Source organism: Mus caroli, unplaced genomic scaffold (assembly GCF_978045245.1).
Source record: "Mus caroli unplaced genomic scaffold, Mus_caroli_1 scaffold_1, whole genome shotgun sequence".
Lineage (NCBI taxonomy): Eukaryota > Metazoa > Chordata > Mammalia > Rodentia > Muridae > Mus > Mus caroli.
Window position 1 is genome coordinate 19,304,824 of NW_028227256.1, and position 26,664 is coordinate 19,331,487.

Sequence of the window (26,664 nt, forward strand, 5' to 3'; positions counted from 1 at the left end):
ATCCTCCTTGATCGAATGTTGATAAGCACAGGGTTGAGCAGGGAGCCATTGCTTCTGTGAGTTCAAGGATGCAGCAGCTATTCTGTAATCAGAAGACAGCTCTGCAGCTTGTCACATGACTCATTTCCACACTCCAGCACATAGATTCTTTCCACTCTTCTTCTGTAATGCGTTCCTCCATCCTTAGCCTCTCAAGGCTTTTATCATGAAGTTAAAGTAGATTTTGTCAAAGGCTTTTCCTGCATCTATGAACATAATCATGTGAATTTTTCTTGAGTACATTTATATCATAAATATATTTATTGGTGAATGTATGTTGAACCATTTCTGCATCTCTGGAATAAAATCAGTTTGATCCCGGTAGTCTTCCTGATATGTTTTTGTATTTAGTTTGCAAGTGCTTTATATAGAACATTTTATATTCTTTGGGAAGATGAGTATAAAACATTTTCTGTGTGTTGTGTCCTTATCTGATTTTGGTATGAGGATAATACCTGTTTCAGAAAAAAAGAGAGTTCAGAAGATTTTCTTCCTTTTGTATTTTATAGGGTAATTTGCGAAGTTAGCTCTGATTTAAAGGTTAGGAGAATTCTGCAGTGAATTCATTCATTTTTTAAAAATTTATTTTCAGTTTTTTGACAAAGTGATTCATGTAAACATCTTCTGATCACATCTTACCCCCTCTACTCCCACATACCCCATACTTCTATCTTCTATCTCCACGTCGCCTCCTTCCTCCTCCTCTTCCTCCTCCTCTTCTTCTTTCCCTTTCATAATACACTAAATTCAATTATTCCTGCTTCCATGCACACAGGTATAGAGCTCTCACCCAGAACAAGGGCAACCTATCAGTGGTCACACCCTCTGCCCAGTAGCTGGCAACTGCCAGCATTCTTTAGGTGGGATCAAGTCTCATGATTCGCTCTTCCATCCATGCTGGAATCCTGACTGGTTCGATTTTGTGCAGGTCTTGTGCAGGCATAGTAACCATAGTAACCATAGTTGCTTTAGTTCATGATTATGTCATGTGTAGAAGGAAGCATTTCACAGCATTCCTCCTATGCCCTAGCTCCTGTGTTCTTTCAGTCACTTCCTTCCTGGTGTCCCCTGAGTCTTCAGCAGGTGTGACAGTAATGTCCCATTTAGTGCTGAGACTCAACATTCACTGTGGTGAATGGACCCCCATGTGAAGAAGCTTCTTTGATCAAAGTTGAAAGATGCATTGATCTATGGACCTTTTGCTAGGTTTAGTACCATGTGTGAATACCTTCCTTTTGAGCAGGCCACATATTCAATTGGAATTAGATTGGTTTCCTAGCAACAGCTATGCCACAATTGCACCAGAAGGGACATCTTGCCTGGCAGAAGACCTGGCCTTTTGCTTTTTTAGCTAGTAAGTTTAGTTTTCCTGATAACTGCTTAAAGGTCATTGTTTGCTGTAGATCTGCTTAAATTTTATCTTTTTTATTTTTGAATTTGAAATGTAACTACATCATTCTCAATTGCCTTTCTTTCCTCCAGTCCTTCCCATGTATCACAACTCCTTGATCTCTCTAGATTCATTCATGGCCTCTATTTCTTCAGTTCACACACACACACACACACAGAGAGAGAGAGAGAGAGAGAGAGAGAGAGAGAGAGAGAGAGAGAGAGATACTTACCTAAGTTAAGCAGTACATCTTGATTAGTTTGTTTGATGGTTTTGTATATATGTGTATTTGTATCATGTATGACTTTAGGGCTGAGCACTTGATATTGGATAACAAACTGAGGGATTCTTCCCTAGAAAAGGCAATTTCTCTTTCTCTCAGCAAAACTTACTTGCCTGTAGCTCTTTGTCTAGGGTTGATGCCTCCTAAGATTTCCTCTTTCCATATCTGCATGTCTATGGATGTATTTTGGTCAAGTTTGACTTTGGTTAAAAGTTATATTGAGATTGTCTGCTTTGCCAGCCTCCATTAGGCTTGCCTAAAATGGAACAACAAGATGAGATTCTCTCTCCCCACCACCATTGTCACCCTAAGGCATGCCAAACTGCCCTGAACTAACTGCAGGCTGTTCATTCCTTGCCTAACTCCATTGTGTGACCACTGCTCTGTCTGCCTCGATCAGGCCTGCCAAATAAGGAAAAGCAAGGCCAACTACACCAAGAATATCCAGTCCAAGGCTGCCCACAGAAGGCCAAGTTTACAGGGAAAACCAGATAGCTAAAGTTCCCCATAAGAATACAACAATAAGAGCCAGGGCAGTATGGCAACTTCAGAGCAAAGCTATCCCACTACCATAGGAAGCCCTCAATATCCTAGCACAACTGAAGCTCAAGAAAGTGACCTTAAGTCCAACCATATAATGATGACAGAGGCCTTCAAAAAGGAAACAAGACAAGACAGACAAGACAAGAAAAATAAAATTAAACAGGTAAAATAAAGGAATAAAACTTCAAGACCTGAAAATAAACATAGAAACAATAAAGAAAACACAATCTGAGGAAATTCTGAGATGGAAAAACTAGGGAAGAGAACAGGAATAACACACAAGCATCACTAGCAGGATACAAGAGATGGAAGAGAGTAAAAGATACAATAGAAGAGACTGATATATCATTCAAAGAAAGGGTCAAATCTAAAAAACCCTGACATAAAATATCCAGGCAATTTGGGATACTATGAGAAGACCTAACCTAAGAATAATAGGAATAGAAGAAGGTGAAGAATCCCAGCTCCAAGGACTGGAAAACAATTTCCACAAAGTCATAGAAGAAAATTTCCCCAACCTAAAGAAAGAGATGCCTATAAACATACAGCAATCTTACATAAAACCAAATAGATAAGACCAGAAAATAAAATCCTCCGGCCACATAATAATCAAAACACTAAATAGACAGAAAAAGAAAGAATATTAAAAGCTGCAAGTGGAAAAAGCCAAGTAACACACGAAGGCAGACATATCAGTTTTACACAAGACTTATCATCAGAAATTCTAAAAGCTAGAAGGGCTTGGGCAGATGTCTTACAGCTTCTAAGAAACCACAGATGCCAACCCAGCCTAGACCATTAAAACTATTAAAACTCTCAGTTACTTCAGATGGGTAAAACATGATATCCCAAGATAAAACCAAATTTAAACAATATCTATTCACAAATAAAATCCTACAGAAAATACTTGAAGAAAAACTATAGCCAAAGTAGGAAAAATACACACAAGGAAACACAGAAAATAAATAAGGGAAGCATACACACTCATATACTACACACAGACACAGACACTAACACCAACAACCTCAAAATAACAGGAATTAGCAATTGTTTGTTAGTGATATATTGCCACATCTTTGAACTTGATTCAACAATAAAAAGACAATAACAAAAATTACAATAACAAACCCAATATAGCAAACAAACAAACGAACAAAAAACCTGTACAATTAAAGAACGTCTGGAGGTATTACCTTCCCTGATTTCAAGCTATACTGTAGAACAATAGGAATAAAAACTGAATGGTATTGGCATAAACTCAGAAATGTTGATCAATGGAATTGAATCAAAGACCCAGAAATAAACCCACCCTCCTATGAACACTTGTTGTTTGACAAAGAAGCCAAAACCATAAAATGGAAAAAGAAAAGCATCTTCAACAAATGGTGATGACCTAACTGTATATCTGGATGTAGGAGAATGCATATGAATCCACATCTATCACCCTGAACAAAACTCAAGTCTAAGTAGATCTAGGACCTCAACATAAAACCCACACACTAAGTCTATAGAAGAGAAAGCAAGGAACTGGCTTGAACTGATTAACATGGGAGACAAATTCCTGAAAAGAACACCAAGTGCTCAGACACTGAGATCAACAATTAATAAATGGGACCTCATGAAACTGAAAAGCTTCTACAAGGCTAAAGACAGCATCAATAAAGCAAAATGGCAGACTACAAAATGGGAAAAATATACACCAACCCTACATCTGACAAAGGGCTGATATCCAAAATATATAAAGAACTCAAGAAGTTAGACATCAACAAACCAAACAACCCAATCAAAAATGGGGTATAGAGCTAAAGAGAGAATTCCTCACAGAGGAATCCTGAATGACTGAGGATAACTATAAAAATGTTCAAAATCCTTAGTCATCAGGAAAAGGCAAATCAAAATGACTCTGATATTCCATCTTATTCCTGTCAGAATGACTAAGATCAAAAACCCAGTTGATAACACATGCTGATGATGGTGCAGAGCAAGGGGAACACTCCTCTATTCTTGGTGGAAGTACAAGCTTGTACTACTTTGGAAATCAGTATGGTGTTTTTTCAAAAAATTGGGACTAGTTCTACCCCAAGACTCGGCTATACTACTCCTGGGAATATACCCACAAAATGTCCCACTGTATCACAGGGATGCTTGCTCAACTTTGTTTATAGCACCTTTGTTTGAAATAGCCGGAAACTGGAAACAGTCTAGGTGTCCCTCAACTGAAGAATAGATAAAGAAAATGTGATAAAGACAAAAGTGTCATGAAATTTGAAGGCAAACTGATGGAAGTTGAGGTTATCATACTGAGTGAGGTAAAGCAGACCCAAAAGGACAAGAATGGTATGTACTCACTTGTGATTGGACATTAGCCATAAAGTGTAGGATTGCCATGCTGCAATACACAGACCCAAAGAAACTGAGTAATAGGATAGGCCCAGGGGTATATGTGTGACTCTCACTCAGAAAAGGAAAGAAAATAAATATTCAGAGGTGAATGGAGAGATGGAAGTGGACGGGAGGAGGGGTGAGGAGTGGTTTGGGGATGTTAATCAGTTGTGGAGACAGGGTGTGAGGGAGGGGAGCAGGGGAGGGCTGGGAGTGAGAATGGAAATCAGTGGGAGGCATCTCTGGGACTAGCTGGAGACCTGGGATGGGGGAGGCTATAGGAATGACCCTTCCTGAGATTCCTACCAGCAGGGGATATAGAGACTAAGTGGCCACCTCCTCCTATCCTTGGCAAGACTTCCAGTGGAAGGGGAGGGGACATCAACCCACCTACAAAACCTTCAACCTAAAATTCATCTTGTTTTCAGGATCTGCAGGGATAAAAATGGACCTGAGACTGAGGAAACAGCCAACCAATGACTGGCCCAACTTGAGACCCATCCCAAGGGAAAGAGTCCCCCCTCCCCCACCAGTCAATAAATGACACTCTGTTAAGCTTGCAGACAGGAACCTAGCATAACTGTCACCTGAGTGGCTTCATCCTGCAGCAGATGGAAACAGATGCAGAGACCCACAGTCAAACATCAGGCAGAACTCAGGGAGTCTTGTGGAAGGGAGGGTGGGGGGAAAGATTGAGCAAGCCAGAATGGTCAAGAACACCACAAAGAAACCTACAAAGTCAACTAACCTGACCCATTGGGTCTCACAGAGATGGAACCATCAACCAAAGCACATGCAAGGGGTGAACCTAGACCCCTCCCTGCCACATTTGTAGCAGATATGCAGTTTGGTCTCCATGTCGGTCCCCTAACTATCAGAGTGCAGGCTGTCTCTGATTCTTGCCTGCCATTTGATCTGCTTCCCCTACTTGGATGGCCTGGTTGGACCTCAGTTGGAGAAGAGGTGCTTAGCCCTGCTGGTATTAGATGTCCCAGGGTTCAATAGTACCCTAGGGGGGCTTCCTCTTCTTTGAGGAGAAGTGGAGGTAGCAGTGTGGAGAGAGATTTTTAAGGGTGTGACTGGGAGGAAAAGAGGAAGTAGAGGCTGAGATTGAGATGCAATGTGGAAAAAAATTATGAAAAAAAAGTTCTATTAGCCTAGAAATGTATTTACTCCTTTTCTCCCGTTTAGTATTTTAGGACCTACAGATTTTTTTGAATTTCATTGATACCAGTCACAATGCCTCCCTGTTGATCTCTAATTTCATTAATTTTGCTCTTTTTTATTTTTTCTGGTTACTTAGCTATGGGTTAATCAATAATGTTAGTATTTTAAATAACATTTCCTTTCATTTGTTATTTTTGTTTTAATTTTTTATTTCATAAATTTCTGCGATAATCTTAATTACTTCTCTCTGTCTGCCACTTTTGGGTTTGCTTTTTTGTTGCTTTGCCCAGGCCTTAAGCTATATCCATGAGTTATTTGAGATGTCACTGATCTTTCATCTGTGTATTCAGAGCTATGAACTTCCCTCACACACTACCTTCATTGTACCTTATATGTTTTAGTATGTCATGTTGTGTTTATAAAAAGATAAAGGGGGGAGAGTATGTTCTATGGAGGTGTGGTCAGGTATAGGGGAAGGGAGTGCCTCCACAGGCCCATGCTAAGGCATCCCTTCCCCTGAGGGACCAGCCACACTATGGTATAGTATAGAATAGAGTTTGTTAAGGGCATGGGGAAGAGAGTTAAGAGGGTAGTAGAGACAGAGAAAGGGAGAGAGAGAGAAAGAGAGGGGGGAGGGGAGAGGAGGGGAAGGGAGGGGAGGGGAGGGGAGGGAAGGGGAGGGGAGGGGAGGGAAGGGGAGGGGAGGGGAGGGGAGGGGAGGGGAGGGGAGGGGAGGGGAGGGGAGGGGAGGGGAGGGGAGGGGAGGGGAGGGGAGGGGAAAGAGGAAGAGGAAGAAAGGAGAGGGACAGGGAGGGGGAGGGGGAGAGGAAGAGGGGGAGAGAGAGGGAAAAGAGGAGAGAGAGGAGAGGGGAGGGAGAGGGGAGAGAGGAGAGGGGAGGGAGGAGAGAGGGAAGGAGAGGGGGAGAGGAGAGGGGGGAGAGGGGAGAGAAGGGGAGAGAAGGGGAGAGAAGAAGAAGTAGAGGCCAGCCATAAGCACAGGGAGAGAAAGGGGAGAAGGGAATGGGGAGAGATGCAGGAAGGGAAAGCAAGAGCAAGAGAAAGCAAGAGAGCAAGGAGCAGGCAAGCAGCCCCCTTTAGGCCCAGAAGTCAGGCCTACCTGACTGTTGCCAGGTAACTGTGCTTAAACAGAATGCTACCACCTTGTATTTTAACTTTCACTCACCTCTGAGAATTTTTATTTCTAGCTTTATTTCTATCACGGACACATTCATGATTGAATAACATAGTTTAAGCACCGTGACTTTAAGTCTTTTCTGTAGCTTCTCTCACGGTTGCTTTCTACCTTTGTCCCACTGTAGTCAAATAAAGTCCAGGGATTATTTCTGTTTTTCTATATCTTTTGAGGCTTGCTTTCCATCTCAATAGTCATCAGTTTTGGAGAAGGCTCCATGAGCTGCTGAGAAGAACGTGCACTCTGCAGAATGCGTCTGGTTAGAACAGTCTGTAAATATCCATCTGTTCATGGTGCCTTTCAATTCCAATCTTTTGTTTATTTAATTTACTTATTTTCTATTTATTTTCTGGGTGATCTGTCAAATGGTAAAATGGGCTATTAAAGCCACCAAGTTTTGCTCTGTTGTGGTTAATCTGTGACTTTATATCTAGTAATATCTAGTAAAATATATATATATATATTATTAAACTAGGCCCAATAAATAGATCAAGCATGACTTTTTAGAAGTGAAAATGTTTTTGTTTCCTTTGAGTGGCTCCACTCAGGATGGGAGCACCATATAAAGAATAGGTGCTTCTCAGGACCAAGGGCCACTCCTCCCATTGATATTCAACAAGGCCATCCTCTTGGGATAGTGAGTTTTCAGAGGGGAAACCAGGAAAGGAGGTAACATTTGAAATGTAAATAAAGAAAATATCTGATAAAAATATTTATTAACTCTGTCATAGGTATCAGATATTAAAAAGAAAAGAGAAAAAAAGAAAAAAGAATAGGTGCTGTAAGAGGCACTGATGACATCTAGCCTAAGGAGATGGTGCCCTGTAAACAGATGTCATTGTTCAGGAAAGAAATAACTTACATTTTAAGTCCAGCGAAGCACCTTGAAAGTCTACAGGTCCGAGGTTCTATTCAGCTCCTTCATGTAGATTTATGGCTGGTGCAGAATCGAGGGATCATTGCTGGATTACAGGCAAGTCAAGTAAGGGTAATTCAAAACCAATTGAAGTTCAAGACCCACGATAATCTGGGACCTAGCTAGGGGAAGCTTTGGTTTGTCACTATCACTTATACTGCTCCTGAGAGCCATAGGTGATTCATGTACTTATGAAGTTGCAAAATGCCATTGCTGACCAATCATAGGAGGATAGTTGAGAAAAGCCTTTAAAAGCTGCTGCTTCTCCTATTGTCTATCCTGCATAGTAACTGCACTCACTGAAGTAACATGTAGGAGACCAAGATGGGCAGGAATTGCATTAAAAAAGAATGGCCTGGCTTTAGGTTCTTCCCATAAGGGAAAATGCAAATCCAGGTCAAGTGCAGTCAGTGTCAGACACTAATTAATTTGCCCTATCTACAAGAAATGCAGGGACAAACATGGAGCAGAGACTAAGGTAATGGCCATTCAATAACTGGTCCAACTTCAAACCCATCCCATGGGCAAGCACCAATCCCTGGCACTATTAATGAGCCTAACATAACTGTTCTCTGAGAGGCTCCACCCAGTAGCTGACTGAAACAGATTCAGAGACCCACAGCCAAACATTGGACAGAGCTCAGGGAAGGACTGAGAGCCCCAGAGGGGATAGGAACCCCGCGGGAAGACCAACAGACTCAACTAACCTGGATCCTTGGGGTTTCTCAGATAAGGAACCACCAACCAAAGAGCATAGCAGGCCGGACCTAGGTCCCTGCACCTATGTAGCAGATGTGCAGCTCCGTCTTCTTGTAGGTGTCCCAACAACTGGAGCAAGAGTTGTTGCCTGCCTGTGGATCCCATTCCTCTAACTGGGCTGCTTGTCTGGCATCAGTGGAACAGAATGCATAGCCCTGCAGAGACTTGGTGTGCTGGGGTGAGGAGGGGTAATCAGAGAGGGCTCCACCCTAATAGAGGAGAAAGGCAGGGTAGGATGGGAGAGGAACTGTGTAAGAGGGAGACAAGGGGGGGCATTGATCAGGATGTAAAGTGAATAAATATATTAATGGAAAAAATGTTTATTGGAGAAGGAACTCGAGCTTGCGGGAGCTTTGACCTTGTCTGCCCCCTTTCTCAATCAGCAGCATTTCCTCTCGTTCTTCAGGAATCTAAGCTGTGGAGCTTGCTGTATCAAGCAGGAGTCACAACAGTACTGATTGTGAGAGTCCAGCATAGCCTTATGGGATCTCTCTACATACAAGTCAGATGCCATCCTGATTGACTGTTTATGCAATCACTTCTTTTAATAGTCAGGAGTCTCTCTGAGGCAAGGCCTTTTTTTTAAATTTTAGGACATAAACCCTAAGTATTGGCTAAGTAATATCAAATCATATATATATATATATATATATATATATATATATATATATATATATCTTAGCCTGAAACTTTAAGAAAGTTGGTAAGAAACTATGAAATCTTAGCAAAAATGAGTTTTTAATGTTTAAATACTTTTTTCTGCAGTAATGACATCATTTCTCCCTTCTCTTTCAACTCTCCAAACACTCTACTGTGCTCAACTTTCTTTCAAATGGGAATATCCCTTTTTCTGTCAGTGTAGACCCTGAAGTCCTGAGGCTTGGTAGCTTTTTATTATTATTATTTGGAAAGAAATATTTCTCATGTTGTCTAGCCTGAAACTGACTTTGCCTGCACCCTGGTCTCAGGGGCAGCTTTGTCCTCTGCCTCATGCAACCATATGGCAACCATATGGTGATGAGCATGTGTGAAACACTTTACTCTGATGGTTTGTTGTGAATGGAACTGAACACAGCTTTAGCCTCCTCTCCACCTAACACAATACATAATCTCATCTGTGGTGGGCCAATTCATTAAATTATTCCATGGGCAAGAAGTCACATGTTTATTTTAAAACTTCATACACCTGCTGGAGTCTTAAGTTGCTTGGGTATGTCAGATATGATGTTGATACCACTGTTCTTCTTTCTCCTTATTAAGCAGATGCTAGTGTAGTCTATAAAAACTCATGAGAGACTTACCTATGAGGATTGGAGATGTTATCTTGGTGACTCAGCGTCAGTGCAGACTTAGTTTATTTCAAGTCAGCCTACTGTAGGCAAGGTCTTATAAGTTAGACAGTGGACCAGAGGGAAAGGCTAAGAGAAAGCCAAGATACTATAACAAGAGGTGCAAAGATTGATTCTTCAAATATGTCATAGAACTTGAAATGATTTGTCAAGTGGACAACAGAGTTGTCTCTTTTATTAGCACGCTCAAACAGCAGCAGAAAAACAACCTTTGTTTGATTCTTACTGAGATTTATTGTTTTTAATAATACCACTTTTCAGAAGTATAGTCATGTGCTCACTTAAGACAGGCTGACAAAGTGAATACTCATATGTAATGCAAAGTACCTTTCAGGTTGTCTGTTAAGACATATATAGTGCAGTGACAGGTCAATCAAATGCCCACAGCAGACAGCAAACCCAAGCCTCCCTTTCCCAACACCTGGTTCTCCTTTTGCACCAAAGAACCCACAATGGAAAGCTGGCAAAACATAGAACACAGATGGCTACCAACTGACAGGAAAAGTAAGTTTTATTAAACATGTTTACATACATGAGTGGGAAGTTCATTTAAAAGCACAAGGGGTTGTTAAGACAAGTGGTCAAGATAGAAAGATACTACCCAATTTTAATCGGTTGATTGTTGGCCACTAAGACAGAACGGAATCTAGTAGAAGTGCACCAAGTGCTTCAGTTCTTCCTGCACAGCATGGTGGGTGGTGGTCAATCTGTGCCCCGTGGGATAATGGGCAGGTAATTCTGACATGTGTAAATAATAATAAATGATTCACTTGGTGCAGGCAGTATGTCTATGGATTAAAACCTAGTGTTTACACAGTGTCTACATGTGTTACAGCCCCACAGGAGGAATCTACACCAAAATATTTATTAGAAGGAATTTTGGTCCATACTACATCACGTTTTTCCAGAGGGTAAAAAATAAAGTCCATCTATAGACATTTCACACCAGACCCACATACTGAGTCTGGCTAAAACCTGCAAAATGTCTATAACAAAAATGGATGGCTTAGATTTCTTGGTTATTTCAATATAGTAATTAACAAGCAAACTGTACAAGTACATGCAACATACAAGCCGGCCTATATGGAGCTAACATACATTATTAAATAACCTTTTGTCTCTTTGCTTTTTTTTTCTTTCTTTTTCATATTTTTCTTTTATACAAAATGTGCATGCAGCTTTGAACAGCTCCAGGTCATGCTGCTCTAACTGTGAAGTCACAAAAGTTGAACGACTCATAAAAGGAGAGGGGGTGCATATTGATGCAGCTGCAGGACCAGGCAGGCGCCTGCAGCACATACACAGGTCACAAGGGAAATCCAAAGCCAAGAAAACCCAAATGAAGAATATGCAAATTGGTATTTGGCTGTATTCTTTTTCTTCCCCCAAAGTAAGATATTGTGCATTTAAAAAAAATCAAGCTTTGTGCTTGCATTGACCTTAAAGAAATGTAAACTGAAATCCAATAAAAACATTAATTTAGTGCAGAGTTTATGAACTGGAATTTCCAGTGCAATATTAAACAGCTCATACTATGCTCTTTCCAGGGCAGATGAGTCTACTCTGGGGCATGGCTGAGAAGCCTGGGCATAGCTGAAAGTGTCTTAGGCTCAAATCCATTCTTAGTCACCATTTTGGGGAGTTGAGAGCATGGTTTCTACACATGAGCATTTTTTTTTCTTTTGTTATCAGGAAGTAAAAAGGCATTGCAGAAAGGGTCTCCAAAGCACTACTACGTGGCTAGCCTTCATCCCCAGCATCAGTTCTAGGTCCTTCAAAGTCTTCCGTGCCAAACAATGGAAAACAGCAATGAATTATCTAGAATGGGAACAGATACGCTCTTCACTGAGAAGTGATTCTGCAACTACTAGTTTGGGTGATGATTTTTACTGTGTGTGTGTGTGTGTGTGTGTGTGTGTAAATTCCACATACAAGACTTGGAAGAACTGTAAACTGGCTGCCGGTGATACCCTTCCCTGGATTTACCTTGCCCAGCTTTTGAAAACTTTGGGGAAAATGCTACAGAGACGGCTTCAGCCCTTTTTTGGTGCTTTTGGAAAAAAGAAAGGAAGGGTCTCTGTGAACACCATAACTCTGTTATGACGAAGCAAAGAAGGACAAAGACAAAAAAATAAAAAAAATAAAAAAACAAACTAGTGGAAAGAACAAATATAGTGAAGACAGAGAAAGAGAGACAATGGGAAAAAAACCCAGCAAACAACACTCAAACAAGGAAAGCACTCAGAAGAACTAAAATCTCAAACACCAGGGAGACAACACTGCTTGTGGTCTGTGCAGAAATGTGTGAAGTACACCTTTTCACAGAGTGAGACTTTCCAGTTTGTTCAGTTTGGTGTGTGTGTGAACATGAGGTTTCCTCTCTCTCTCTCTCTCTCTCTCTCTCTCTCTCTCTCTCTCTCTCTCTCTCTCTCTTTCTTTTCCTATTTGCAAGAAGTGTCAGTGGCTCTCACTAGCATGTCGATTCTTACTGCAATGTGATTGACTGCCTTGTTCTGTGATACAAAGCCATGTTTTAAACAACAATTGGGACACAATTATCGAACAACTACTACAGGCAAAACACAAGTTGATTGTCTGTCTCCAACAATGCTCTTGATCATGAAATATCTGGTTCTGATAATTATCCTGAAATGTAGAGTTTGGCTGGAAGGTTAGGAGTTTACTATGATCGGATGCAGGGAGGCCCAGACGAACTTTCCAGTGATGATTGGGAAGCCCGGCGGGTCAGGGGGGTGAGTGTGGGATCCACCAGGGAGGATGGAGGGAACAATTTATACCATCCAATCACCATGCTGGACAGATCAAGTTCTTCCAACAAGATTTGAGCCACACCCATAAAGCATTTGTGGTCCATTCTTCCATAGTCACCCCAGACAATCACCTGCAGATAGAGAAATATAATGTAAATCTGAACATCCTTGGTCCACATGTGAGGACATTCTGCAAATGTGTGGAGTAAGTAAAGGTTAAGAAGCAAGAATGTCTAAGAGAAAGCTGCATGCAAACAAATGTCTATACCTGTGTTTATTCATGCTATATACACACACATATACACACATGCTGATATATAGGTGTGACTTTTGTATAATAAACAACGATGAGGGTACAGACATACACAATGTAAGTTTTGCAAATCTAGAAAGGTAAAATGAGCTATCTGACCAAGGGTCCAGTGGAGCACATTTTCGATGGCTTCTGTGAACAGAGTGAGATCATGCTGCAAACTTCTTTTAAATTATAGATGTGTTAGTGAAGGAGCAGATGGAAGACAAGAGAGGGTGGTATCTCTTGATGGTTTTCTCCAGTTTGATTTAATCAGGTTAATAGTGAGAAAATGAGCTCGTGGGCACTTATCTATTAACTACACTTGTGTTAGGCAAGCCTTCCGGTATACATTCTTGAGGTTTGTGTTCTAATCCTGGGGTCATCTATCAAAGTTTGGTACTGGAACATTCATGTGCTTTGCGAATCTAAGAATGTGAACCCTGTTTTCTTAATATACTGTCACACTGACAAAGCACTTTATTTCTGTGATCCTAAAATATAATCTTTACTATAGAGATAATGGTATTTAGGGCACAAAGTCATTAGAAATTTCGAAAGAGGTATATATGGAAGTACCTAACATAGCTGAGTTATGTGCTTGTTTCTACACTTTCTTCTACATTCCTCCATTTTATAGCTCATGTCTGATACTAAGTAGTGATTAGTCATTCTTAACATTAAGCCATGGTATCTATCAGTCTATGTATCTATCATCTACATCTATCTATCTATCTATCTATCATCTATCTATCTATCTATCTATCTATCATCTATCTATCTATCTATCATCTATCTATCTATCTATCATCTATCTATCTATCTATCATCTATCTACCTATAATCATTTATCTATCAATCATCTATATCTATAATCATCTATCTGTCAATCCATCTATGTTGATCAATCATCAGTCATCTGTCTATCAACTATTTATGATCATTTATGTATCTACTTATCTATAATCATCTATCTATATTCTATCGTCCATATTATTACCAGGAGTACATATATTAGTACATATATAGTACTCTATACTATCTATATTCTTTACAGCTATGTATCAAGAAGAGGAAAATTGTTAAGGATTGCAGAGTATAGAGACAAAGAACAAAAGAGAAAGATGTTGCATTTTGTTTCTTCCCACTATATACATCAGATATTGTTAATGCCATATATACTGTACTATAAACTGACCAGTTTCTATCTTTCTACTCATGGACATTAATAAGCTAGGCTTTACTGAACAGATTTTCCTAAATGCTGTCCATGTCTTCAATGAACTAATAGATATCACAGTGTAATTAACCAAGCAAAGTTTACTGACCTGAAGAACTTTACCCTGTGGACTTTCATCAAAAACCAGGGACTGCTGATACAAGGGGTCGAGAGTTTTCCGTGCAATTCTTGTCTTCTTTTTGGCAATACAGGCTCCATTTTCCAAAAGATAAACTTTCACATAGGGAGCTAGACCAAGATGAGCAGACATATAAGAACATATTGCTAGAATTCTATTTTTATTAGTCCAAACCTTACAGGATTGGAGATTCTTATTAGATGTACCTTAAACTGCTATATACATTTCATTCGCTCTAAACATCCGACTCCTTACAATGTATCCATCCATCACCACTGCTGTGATTTTTCTCCTGTCAAATAAGTGTCCCTGAAATCATCTTGACTCATTTACTTAAGTCAGAGCTGGCATGAAAATGGAGGTCCACATCTTACACCTCAATGCTTTTTCTTTTGTAGTTTTAGGAGTGTAGAAAAAATATTTAGTATAAGAAATGGCTATAATTATTTTAAATAATAACAGCATTTCCCTAGTACATCTCAACAGAATAATTATGCAAAGAAATCCCAAGATCCATTTTTATAAAATCAAAGATCATATATAATTGCGTTTTTAAGCATGCATACATGTATCACTACACATGACAGTTAAAATAAAGACACCTTAACAGAGCCCTGCCCACAATGGTGCAACTTCTCCTTACCAGGTGTAGATTTGGAGCCAGGTTTTTGTGTAAGGCTCCGGGCTCTGATAACCTCAACCTCCAACTGACCCTTCTTATCCTCCATCCCGATCTGGATATCGCCTGCAAGTGAAGACCAAACAAAATGTCAGCTTCTACTCAAGTCAGGAGATCAGGAGAGGAGATAGCAGAAGATGCAGAGCTGTTTATCTCCGAGATGGGAGATGACTGCTGAGGTGAATACTCTGCTCAAATCCACTTTTCTCTCTCAGGTTACAAATTAATTTGTTAAAGTATTTTACATTTTCATCTGGTACTAATCCATGTTTAGATTTTATAATGTTTATCTGCTTTTTGATGTGCATGCTTCAAGCATGCAAGCGTGCTGCTTGAGTGTGTGCATGCTTCAAGTGTGCATGCGTGTGTGCGTGTGTGTGGGCATGCGTCTATTAGAGGACAATTAGCTGACAGAGTCAGCTCAATGATTCCCATGTTCATCTTAGAGATATGCATGTTAGTTGAATAAGAATGGCCAACTGCAACATTAAGGTGTTTACAGGATGTGTGTAAGAAGACTCAGGTGCAATCTTCTTGCCCTTCTGATACTACCATATTTACTTAGCAATAACAAAGTATAATTGTCTCAATTTCAATATTAAGAGAGAAAGCTACTGGTGATACTTTGGTCACTACTACAACTGCATAAATACTGTCTGCATGATAATGTATTTTTGTTGTATTGACACCACAGACTATAAAATAGATAGCATTTTTACCTACTTAAGAAATCTTCTGTTGATGGAGGGTTATTTACATTACTGCCATTTGAGGTATAATGAACAATTTTATAAGAACTGCCAGCTGGGTGGGGGTGTCACATCCATTTAATCCCAGAACTTGGCAGAGGCAGGTGACTCTCTGAGTTCAAGGACAGCCTGGTCTACAGAGTCAGCTTCAAGACAACAAGGGCTACCCAGAAAAACCCTGTCTTGAAAAACCAACCCAAAACCCCTTAAACAACAAAAAAGAATTGTCAAATATCTTGTTGGTTATATCCTGAATAATAATTTTCCAGATTTTAAGTATATAGATCTAACCATACAGTGAGTCAAAATGCTTACACATGTTACCAACTGTCCATTATAAAGATTGTGCCCAAGTTCTGGACATTCAAAACTTCCACATGTATTGCCAAGTGTCCATTATAAAGGCTGTGCCTATGTGTACTATCTGGTGATTGTATTTACAATATTGTTTTTAGAAAAAAAAAGATGTTATTGTGCTTGTCAATTGCTTCAGAAATAGCTCACCTTTACTTCTCTAAGTTGTTATATCCCTATAAACTGCATGCAATCTCTGATGTAAATCAGGTGATTGTCATTCCCTCCTCCTAGAGATCCCCCATATGTATCCAGCTTAGCTATGTTTAAAGTAGATATAGATCCTTTAGTCTGAACCATGAACAAGGGTTGGTAACCAGGGTGACTCACATTCTTAACCTCCAATTTGTGTAAGAAAAGTAACTCCTCTAAGGGAAGAGGAGGCTTTTGTCCTTTTCAGGAACCTGGTTTTCAGGTGGACAGCTAGCTATGGATTTTATGTGAATCCTGCCTCATTTGTGATGAAGCCACTTCTTTCAAGCATTTATTTTTGATGTTGTTCTTTAAGCTTGTTACTTGTGGATCATAACATACAGCTGTGTTGTGATCCTTCAATGTCATTTATACTTTATGTGCGAGAACAGTGATACCTTCTCTCATCTGTAATGCTACTATGCAATTTTAAATGACCTTGTCAACCATAAACTGCAGAAAAATAATTCTTACCCATGGCTGGGGTGGCAAGTGTTTGGCGGCCGACAAGCTGGGCTGGCCCCAATCCATCAAGGAAATCGCTGAACTGACTGTCAGGTCCGACTCGAACTCCAGGAAATATTAAGCTATAGCAAACACATAAGAGCAAAACCAAATTAGACTTCTCGCTAGTTTCTTTTGAAGTGGTCCAACCTGCAAACGTAGAGCCCAGCTGGAAGCTGTTTTACTGTTTATTCATGTCACCTGTGAGGCTAGCATAGGCAGCTCAACACTTCACCTGATTGAGAGGAAGGAGTTTTATTATCAGAATCCATCTAGGAGACAGAAAAGTAACATGGCTTTCTGATGATAGCCTTTCATATTGCATGGTCTGTGATGGGTGAGCTGATCTGCAAGGTCTTCAGAGATTTTTATCACATAATTGACACTTGTTATTATGTCTTTCCTGTTGTTATTATTAAATAGTATAATTATCCCTGGGCATTAGCCCACCACCCGATTGGGCAGATTTTCTGCAGATCAGTGAAGATGTATTCTCTTGTAGTAAAGCTTTACAAACAAATAAGTGATTTCTTAATTCCTAGTAATCATAGAATTCCTAAATTTGTACTAGTAGTTTTGAGCCCTCCATGGAAAGGGCTGGAAAGAGGGCTCTGTAAGCCTTCATGTGTCATGGACTAATTGCACTAGAATAGAGAGCAGGTTTAGATCAAATTTACGATCAGGGAAAACATTCCTTCTAGGCTGGTTGTAAAACCATTATCTGATAGCTAAAGGTCATAAACTGGGATTGGACAATTTATTATAAGTGCAAGGATAAAAGATAAAATATTGACTGGATTTATCTATGCAACACTTCAATACTAATGAGACACAAAGCAGACGATTTGCCTCTTGACAAAACTGTGCTAATTTATCACATAAGGAGTACTGTTTTAACCTCTTTTTTTTTTTATATTTTTATTATATATTTTCCTCAATTACATTTCAAATACTATCCCAAAAGTCCCCCATAGCGCCCCCCACTTCCCTAACCACCCATTCCCATTCTTTTGGCCCTGGCATTCCCCTATATTGGGGCATATAAAGTTTGCAAGTCCAATGGGCCTCTCTTTCCATTGATGGCCGACTAGGCCATCTTTCCATACATATGCAGCTAGAGACAAGAGCTCCAGGGTTCTGGTTAGTACATCATGTTGTTCCAACAATAGGGTTGCAGATCCCTTTAGCTCCTTGGGTACTTTCTCTAGCTTCTCCATTGGGAGCCCTGTGATACATCCAATAGCTGACTGTGAACATCCACTCCTGTGTTTGCTAGGCCCCGGCATCGTCTCACAAGAGACAGCTATATTTGGGTCCTTTCAGCAAAATCTTGCTAGTGTATGCAATGGTGTCAGCGTTTAGAAGCTGATTATGGGACGGATCCCTGGATACAGCAGTCTCTAAATGGTCCATCCTTTCATCACAGCTACGAACTTTGTCTCTGTAACTCCTTCCCTGGGTGTTTTGTTCCCAATTCTAAGAAGGTGCACAGTGTCCACACTTTGGTCTTCATTCTTCTTGAGTTTCATGCGTTTATCAAATTGTATCTTATATCTTGGGTATCCTAAGTTTTGGGCTAATATCCACTTATCAATGAATACATATTGTGTGAGTTCTTTTGTGATTGTGTTACTTCACTCAAGATGATGCCCTCCAGGTCCATCCATTTGGCTAGGAATTTCATAAATTCATTCTTTTTAATAGCTGAGTAGTACTCCATTGTGTAAATGTACCATAATTTCTGTATCCATTCCTTTGTTGAGGGACATCTGGGTTCTTTCCAGCTTCTGGCTATTATAAATAGGGCTGCTATGAACATAGTGGAGCATGTGTCCTTTTTACCGGTTGGGACATCTTCTGGATATATGCCCAGGAGAGGTATTGCTGGATCCTCCGGTAGTACTATGTCCAATTTTCTGAGGAACCGACAGACTGATTTCCAGAGTGGTTGTACAAGCTTGCAATCCCACCAACAATGGAGGAGTGTTCCTCTTTCTCCACATCCTCGCCAGCATCTGCTGTCACCTGAATTTTTGATCTTAGCCATTCTGACTGGTGTGAGGTGGAATCTCAGGGTTGTTTTGATTTGCATTTCCCTGATGATTAAGGATGTTGAACATTTTTTCAGGTGCTTCTCTGCCATTCGGTATTCCTCGGGTGAGAATTCTTTGTTCAGTTCTGAGCCCCATTTTTTAATGGGGTTATTTGACTTTCTGGAGTCCACCTTCTTGAGTTCTTTATATATATTGGATATTAGTCCCTTATCTGATTTAGGATAGGTGAAGATCCTTTCCCAATCTGTTGGTGGTTTTTTTGTCTTATTGATGGTGTCTTTAGCCTTGCAGAAGCTTTGTAGTTTCATGAGGTCCCACTTGTCAATTCTCGATCTTACAGCACAAGCCATTACTGTTCTATTCAGGAATTTTTCCCCTGTGCCCATATCTTCAAGGCTTTTCCCCACTTTCTCCTCTATAAGTTTCAGTGTCTCTGGTTTTATGTGAAGTTCCTTGATCCACTTAGACTTGACCTTAGTACAAGGAGATAGGAATGGATCGATTCGCATTCTTCTACATGTTAACAACCAGTTGTGCCAGCACCATTTGTTGAAAATGCTGTCTTTCTTCCACTGGATGTTTTTAGCTCCCTTGTCGAAGATCAAGTGACCATAGGTGTGTGGGTTCATTTCTGGGTCTTCAATTCTATTCCATTGGTCTATTTGTCTGTCACTATACCAGTACCATGCAGTTTTTATCACAATTGCTCTGTAGTAGAGCTTTAGGTCCGGCATGGTGATTCCACCAGAGGTTCTTTTATCCTTGAGAAGAGTTTTTGCTATCCTAGGTTTTTTGTTATTCCAGATGAATTTGCAGATTGCACTTTCTAATTCGTTGAAGAATTGATTTGGAATTTTGATGGGGATTGCATTGAATCTGTAGATTGCTTTTGGCAAGATAGCCATTTTACAATGTTGATCCTGCCAATCCATGAGCATGGGAGATCTTTCCATCTTCTGAGATCTTCTAGAATTTCTTTCTTCAGAGACTTGAAGTTTTTATTATACAGATCTTTCACTTCCTTAGTTAGAGTCACGCCAAGATATTTTATATTATTTGTGACTATTGAGAAGGGTGTTGTTTCCCTAATTTCTTTCTCAGCCTGTTTATTCTTTGTGTAGAGAAAGGCCATTGATTTGTTTGAGTTAATTTTATATCCAGCTACTTCACCGAAGCTGTTTATCAGGCTTAGGAGTTCTCTGGTGGAATTTTTAGGGTCACTTATATATACTATCATATCATCTGCAAAAAGTGATATTTTGACTTCATCTTTTCCAATTTGTATCCCTTTGATCTCCTTTTGTTGTCGAATTGCTCTGGCTAGGACTTCAAGTACAATGTTGAATAGGTATGGAGAAAGTGGACAGCCTTGTCTAGTCCCTGATTTTAGAGGGATTGCTTCAAGCTTCTCACCATTTACTTTGATGTTGGCTACTGGTTTGCTGTAGATTGCTTTTATCATGTTTAGGTATGGGCCTTGAATTCCTGATCTTTCCAAGACTTTTATCATGAATGGGTGTTGGATCTTGTCAAATGCTTTTTCCGCATCTAAGGAGATGACCATGTGGTTTTTGTCTTTGAGTTTGTTTATATACTGGATTACGTTGATGGATTTCCGTATATTGAACCATCCCTGCATCCCTGGGATGAAACCTACTTGGTCAGGATGGATGATTGTTTTGATGTGTTCTTGGATTCGGTTAGCAAGAACTTTATTGAGGATTTTTGCATCAATATTCATAAGGGATATTGGTCTGAAGTTTTCTATCTTTGTTGGGTCTTTTTGTGGTTTAGGTATCAGAGTAATTGTGGCTTCATAGAATGAGTTGGGTAGAGTACCTTCTGTTTCTATTTTGTGGAATAGTTTGTGAAGAACTGGGATTAGATCTTCTTTGAAGGTCTGATAGAACTCTGCACTAAACCCATCTGGTCCTGGGCTTTTTTTAGTTGGGAGACTATTAATGACTGCTTCTATTTCTTTGGGGGATATAGGGCTGTTTAGATCATTAACCTGATCTTGATTCAACTTTGGTACCTGGTATCTGTCTAGGAACTTCTCCATTTCATCCAGGTTCTCCAGTTTTGTTGAGTATAGCCTTTGGTAGAAGGATCTGATGGTGTTTTGGATGTCTTCAGGATCTGTTGTTATGTCTCCTTTTTCATTTCTGATTTTGTTAATTAGGATGCTTTCCCTGTGCCCTCTAGTGAGTCTGGCTAAGGGTTTATCTATCTTGTTGATTTTCTCAAAGAACCAGCTCCTTGATTGGTTGATTCTTTGAATAGTTTTTCTTGTTTCCACTTGGTTGATTTCACCCCTGAGTTTGATTATTTCCTGCTGTCTACTGCTCTTGGGTGAATTTGCTTCCTTTTGTTCTAGTGCTTTTAGGTGTGTTGTCAAGCTGCTAATGTGTGCTCTCTCTAGTTTCCTTTTGGAGGCCCTCATAGCTATGAGTTTTCCTCTTAGAAATGCTTTCATTGCGTCCCATAAGTTTGGGTATGTTGTGGCTTCATTTTCATTGAACTCTAAAAAGTCCTTAATTTCTTTCTTTATTCCTTCCTTGACCAAGGTATCATTGAGAAGAGTGTTGTTCAGTTTCCACATGAAGGTTGGCTTTCTATTATTTATTTTGTTATTGAAGATCAGCCTTAGTCCATGGTGATCTGATAGGATGCATGGGACAATTTCAATATTTTTATATCTGTTGAGGCCTGCTTTGTGACCAATTATGTGGTCAATTTTGGAGAAGGTACCATGAGGTGCTGAGAAGAAGGTATATCCTTTTGTTTAAGGATAGAATGTTCTGTAGATATCTGCCAGATCCATTTGATTCATAATTTCTCTTAGTTTCACTGTGTCCCTGTTTAGTTTCTGTTTCCATGATCTGTCCATTGGTGAAAGTGGTGTGTTGAAGTCTCCCACTATTATTGTATGAGGTGCAATGTGTGCTTTGAGCTTTACTAAAGTTTCTTTAATGAATGTGGCTGCCTTTGTATTTGGAGCATAGATATTCAGGATTGATAGTTCCTCTTGGAGGATTTTACCTTTGATGAGTATGAAGTGTCCCTCCCTGTCTTTTTTAATGACTTTGGGTTGGAAGTCAATCTTATCAGATATTAGAATGGCTACTCCAGCTTGTTTCTTCATGCCATTTGCTTGGAAAATTGTTTTCCAGCCTTTCATTCTGAGGTAGTGTCTATCCTTTTCTCTGAGATGAGTTTCCTGTAAGCAGCAAAATGTTGGGTCTTGTTTGTGTAGCCAGTTTGTTAGTCTATGTCTTTTTATCGGGGAGTTGAGTCCATTGATATTAAGAGATATTAAGGAAAAGTAATTGTTGTTTCCTGTTATTTTTGTTGTTAAAGTTGGCATTTTGTTCTTGTGGCTGTCTTCTTTTAGGTTTGTTGAGGGATTACCTTCTTGTTGTTTCTAGGGCATGGTTCCTGTCCTTGTATTGTTTTTTTTCTGTTATTATCCTTTGAAGGGCTGGATTCGTGGAGAGATAATGTGTGAATTTGGTTTTGTCGTGGAATACTTTGGTTTCTCCATCTATGTTAATTGAGAGTTTGGCTGGGTATAGTAGCCTGGGCTGGAATTTGTGTTCTTTTAGTGTCTGTATAACATCCGTCCAGGATCTTCTGGCTTTCATAGTCTCTGGTGAAAAATCTGGTGTAATTCTGATAGGCTTGCCTTTATATGTTACTTGGCCTTTTTCTCTTACTGCTTTTAGTATTCTATCTTTATTTAGAGCATTTGTTGCTCTGATTATTATGTGTCGGGAGGTATTTCTTTTCTGGTCCAGTCTATTTGGAGTTCTGTAGGCTTCTTGTGTGTTCATGGGCATCTCTTTCTTTAGATTTGGGAAGTTTTCTTCTATAATTTTGTTGAAGATGTTTGCTGGTCCTTTGAGTTGAAAATCTTCATTCTCATCCACTCCTATTATCCGTAGGTTTGGTCTTCTCATTGTGTCCTGTATTTCTTGGATGTTTTGAGTTAGGATCTTTTTGCATTTTACATTTTCCTTGATTGTTGTGCCGATGTTCTCTATGGAATCTTCTGCACCTGAGATTCTCTCTTCCATCTCTTGTATTCTGTTGCTGATGCTCGTATCTATGGTTCCAGATTTCTTTCCTAGGGTTTCTATCTCCAGTGTTGCCTCATTTTGGGTTTTCTTTATTGTGTCTACTTCCCTTTTTAGGTCTAGTATGGTTTTGTTCATTTCCATCATCTGTTTGGATGTGTTTTCCTGTTTTTCTGTAAGGACTTCTACCTGTTTGATTATGTTATCGTGTTTTTCTTTAAGGATTTGTAACTCTTTAGCAGTGTTCTCCTGCAATTCTTTAAGGGATTTTTGTGCTTCCTCTTTATTGTCTTCTGCCTGTTTAGCAGTATTCTCCTGCATTTCTTTAAGTGTGTTATTAAAGTCCTTCTTGAAGTTCTCTATCATCATTAGGAGATATGCTTTTAAATCCGTGTCTAGCTTTTCAGGTGTGTTGGGGTGCCCTGGACTGGACGAAGTGGGGGTGCTGGGTTTTGATGATGGTGAGTGGTCTTGGTTTCTGTTAGTAAGATTATTACGTTTACCTTTCGCCATCTGGTAATCTCTGGGGTTAGTTGTTATCGTTGTCACTGTTTAAAGATTGGAGCAGAAGCTGTGTTCCACTCACCAGCAGTCTCTAAATCCTGCGGTGGGGGTCGTGGGTAGCTGATGGTACCCCGGTGCTGGTCCAGCCGGAAGAGGCCTGTGGTCCTACTCAGGCCGTTTTTCTGCTTCCCTAACTAATGCAGTCTCTGGTCCCGCGTGCAATTGGATTGGAGCAGAAGCTGTGCTCCACTCACCAGAAGTCTTAAGATCCTGTGGTGGGTGTTGTGGGTAGCTGGAGAGTGTCAGCAGACCCTGCGCCCCAGCTGCCCCGGTGCTTTTCTGACCGGAAGAGGGTTGTGGCCCTATGTAGGCTGGATTTCTCTCTCCCCAACCAGAGCAGTCTCAGGTCCCGCGTGATTGGACTGGAGTAGAAGCTGTGTTCCACTCACCAGCAGTCCCAAAATCCTGCGGCGTGGGTCGTGGGTAGCTGGCGGGTGTCAGGCAACCCTGCTCTCCAGCTACCCTGGCGCTGATCCGGCCGGATGAGGCCTGTGGCCCTACTCAGGCCGGTTTCTGCTTCCCTAACTAATGCAGTCTCAGGTCCCGTGCAATTGGATTGGAGCAGAAGCTGTGTTCCACTCACCAGCAGTCCCAAAATCCTGCGGCGGGGGTCGTGGGTAGCTGGCGGGTGTCAGGCAACCCTGCACTCCTGCTACCCTGGTGCTGATCCAGCTGGATGAGGCCTGTGGTCCTACTCAGGCGGGTTTCTGCTTCCCTAACTAATGCAGTCTCCTGTTTTAACCTCTTAATGAACTTGTAGATATAGTGGCAGAAAAAGAGGGATTAACTAGACAACTAGTCTCAATAGAAACACATGTAAACATCTCTGCTGCAACGTCTTATTCAATATTTGATTTGAATTTATGTTTTAAAGGTGGACTTTGGAAAACAAAGTTGCTTGGAATACCATGTGATCACGTGTCCTGAAAAGATATAAGACTTAAGTACGACAATAGAAAGTCGTTTCCCTTTTTCTCCCTTTCACAAAAAAAGATTCAAGTCTCTTTTCAAAATGAGTGCTTCTTTCTGCAAGCAAACCTTCCTCTAGCTGACAAGGAGTTAGCTTTTCCAGTCTTGCACTCCAATGATTGACCTGCAGGAGGGAAGAACAACCTAATCCCCTGCTGTTATACCTCAGGTGTTAATCTCCACAGCCACTGGGGGGTTTTAACCACAGAATAAGCAAGAAAGTTTCCTACAAGGCCTGAGACCTTGGCCTTTTGTCCTGGGTCCAATGCATTCCCCTGACTAGAGCTGGCTTTTGTCAGTTTATAATCTCACTTTAAGGACTGAGGAAGACTCTGTTACAGTTTATAACATGCCAACTTTTCTAGATATTTGTAAGTTAATCTCATTAACTTTACATGTTTACCCGTGAGCATTTTAAACAGCTGCTAGTATATTTAGTAAATATTATAGGACAGTACAACCTCTTACAGAGAATACATTTAATGTCTTCAACTTTGAAAATCTGTATTTACTATTACTAGTGTGTGTGTATGTTGTGTGTGTGTGTGTGTGTGTGTGTGTGTGTGTGTGTGTGTACGTACATAAGAAGTCATGCACCTGCCATGGCTTTGTATAGGTGTCAGAAGTCAATCTCAAAAACCAGTTCTCTCCTTTCACTTTTATGTGGGTTCTGGGCATCATTAGGCAAAGCCTTTACCTAGGAAGCTATTTTGCAAATCCTAATTTATTCAGATTTAAGGTGGCTGGATAAATATGAAAAACTCATAGGTGTCTCATCTATTGTGAACCACTAAACAAACATAGTGGTTACTTAGAAGAAATATTTCCTCTGAAAGAGTCCAGTTTTAACCCCTAAAATCTTAAAAATAGAAAAATACAGATTTTGTTAAGTAACCACACATACTAGTAAAAGTTCTCACAAACAACAAAAAAATGCATTGTTATACATTCAGAATTAAGTAATTTCAGAACTAAAAAATTTTAATTAGAAAAATGAGGTAGATAGTCTTTTCTTTTTCTATGCTAAAGTAAAAATGAATTACTGGTATTTTAAAAACAGGAAAATGTAAGTTGTCTATGTGTAAAAAACGTGTCAGATTTACAACATCATACAGCTTAGAATAGTTTGGAGAGAAATTGCAAATCAGAAACCAGTTTCCTGCTTTTAAATTTTCATTCAGGTGCTTCTGGTGGCAGAGCCAGGACAGATGGTTCCTATATGAAAGAATTCATTAAATGTGGCTTTTCTGTTCTTTTTTATTAGATTTTTTAAATATACATTTTAAATGCAATCCTGAAAGTTCCCTATACCCTCCCCCTCCCCCCGCTCCCCTATCCACCCACTCCCACTTCTTGGCCCTGGCATTCCCCTGTACTGGGGCATATAAAGTTTGCAATACCAAGAGGCCTCTCTTCCCAGAGAAGAGACTGGGCCATCTTCTATTACATATGCAGCTAGAGACACGAGCTCTGGGGGTACTGGTTAGTTCATATTGTTGTTCCACCTATAGGATTGCAGACCCCTTCAGCTCCTTGGGTGCTTTCTCTAGCTTCTCCATTGGGAGCCCTGTGTTCCATCTTATAGATGACTGTGAGCATCCACTTCTGTATTTGCCAGGTACTGGCATAGCCTCAGATGAGACAGCTAAACCAGGGTCCTTTCAGCAAAATCTTGCTGGCATATGCAATAGTGTCTGGGTTTGGTGGCTGATTATGGGATGGATCCGGTAGTCTCTGGATAGTCCATCCTTTCGTCTTAGCTCCAAACTTTATATCTGTAACTCCTTTCATAGGTATTTTGTTCCCTATTCTAAGGAGGAATGAATTATCCACCCATTGGTCTTCCCTCTTCTTGATTTTCTTGTGTTTTGCAAATTGTATCTTGGATATTCTAAGTTTCTGGGCTAATATCCACTTATCAGTGAGTGCATATCTAGTGACTTCTTTTGTGATTGGGTTACCTCACTAAGGATGATATTCTCCAGATACATCCATTTGTCCAACAATTTCATTAAAAAAATGCAAAGCTTCTGTAAGGCAAAAGACACTGTCATTAAGACAAAAAGGCCACCAACAGATTGG

General features: G+C 40.1%; 1 protein-coding gene across 49 annotated transcripts in view; it reads right to left on the bottom strand.

Annotated features, from left to right (window-relative positions):
- Positions 1 to 10,253: 10,253 nt before the first annotated feature.
- Positions 10,254 to 26,664, bottom strand: part of Rims1 (regulating synaptic membrane exocytosis 1) — a 542,679-nt gene continuing 526,268 nt past the window's right edge. For 18 of the 49 annotated variants that reach the window (XM_085835963.1, XM_085835959.1, XM_085835947.1 and 15 more), the window contains 4 exons: positions 16,890 to 17,002; positions 15,085 to 15,186; positions 14,412 to 14,551; positions 10,275 to 12,922 (listed from right to left, as the gene is read on the bottom strand). In XM_085835963.1, coding sequence (XP_085692089.1) covers positions 12,704 to 12,922; positions 14,412 to 14,551; positions 15,085 to 15,186; positions 16,890 to 17,002 — 574 coding nt within the window. In that variant the 3' untranslated portion in view covers positions 10,275 to 12,703. Of the gene's footprint in view, positions 12,923 to 14,411; positions 14,552 to 15,084; positions 15,187 to 16,889; positions 17,003 to 26,664 lie in introns of all 49 variants that reach the window. The other 31 variants (XM_085835995.1, XM_085835993.1, XM_085835980.1 and 28 more) reach the window with 10 other exon arrangements.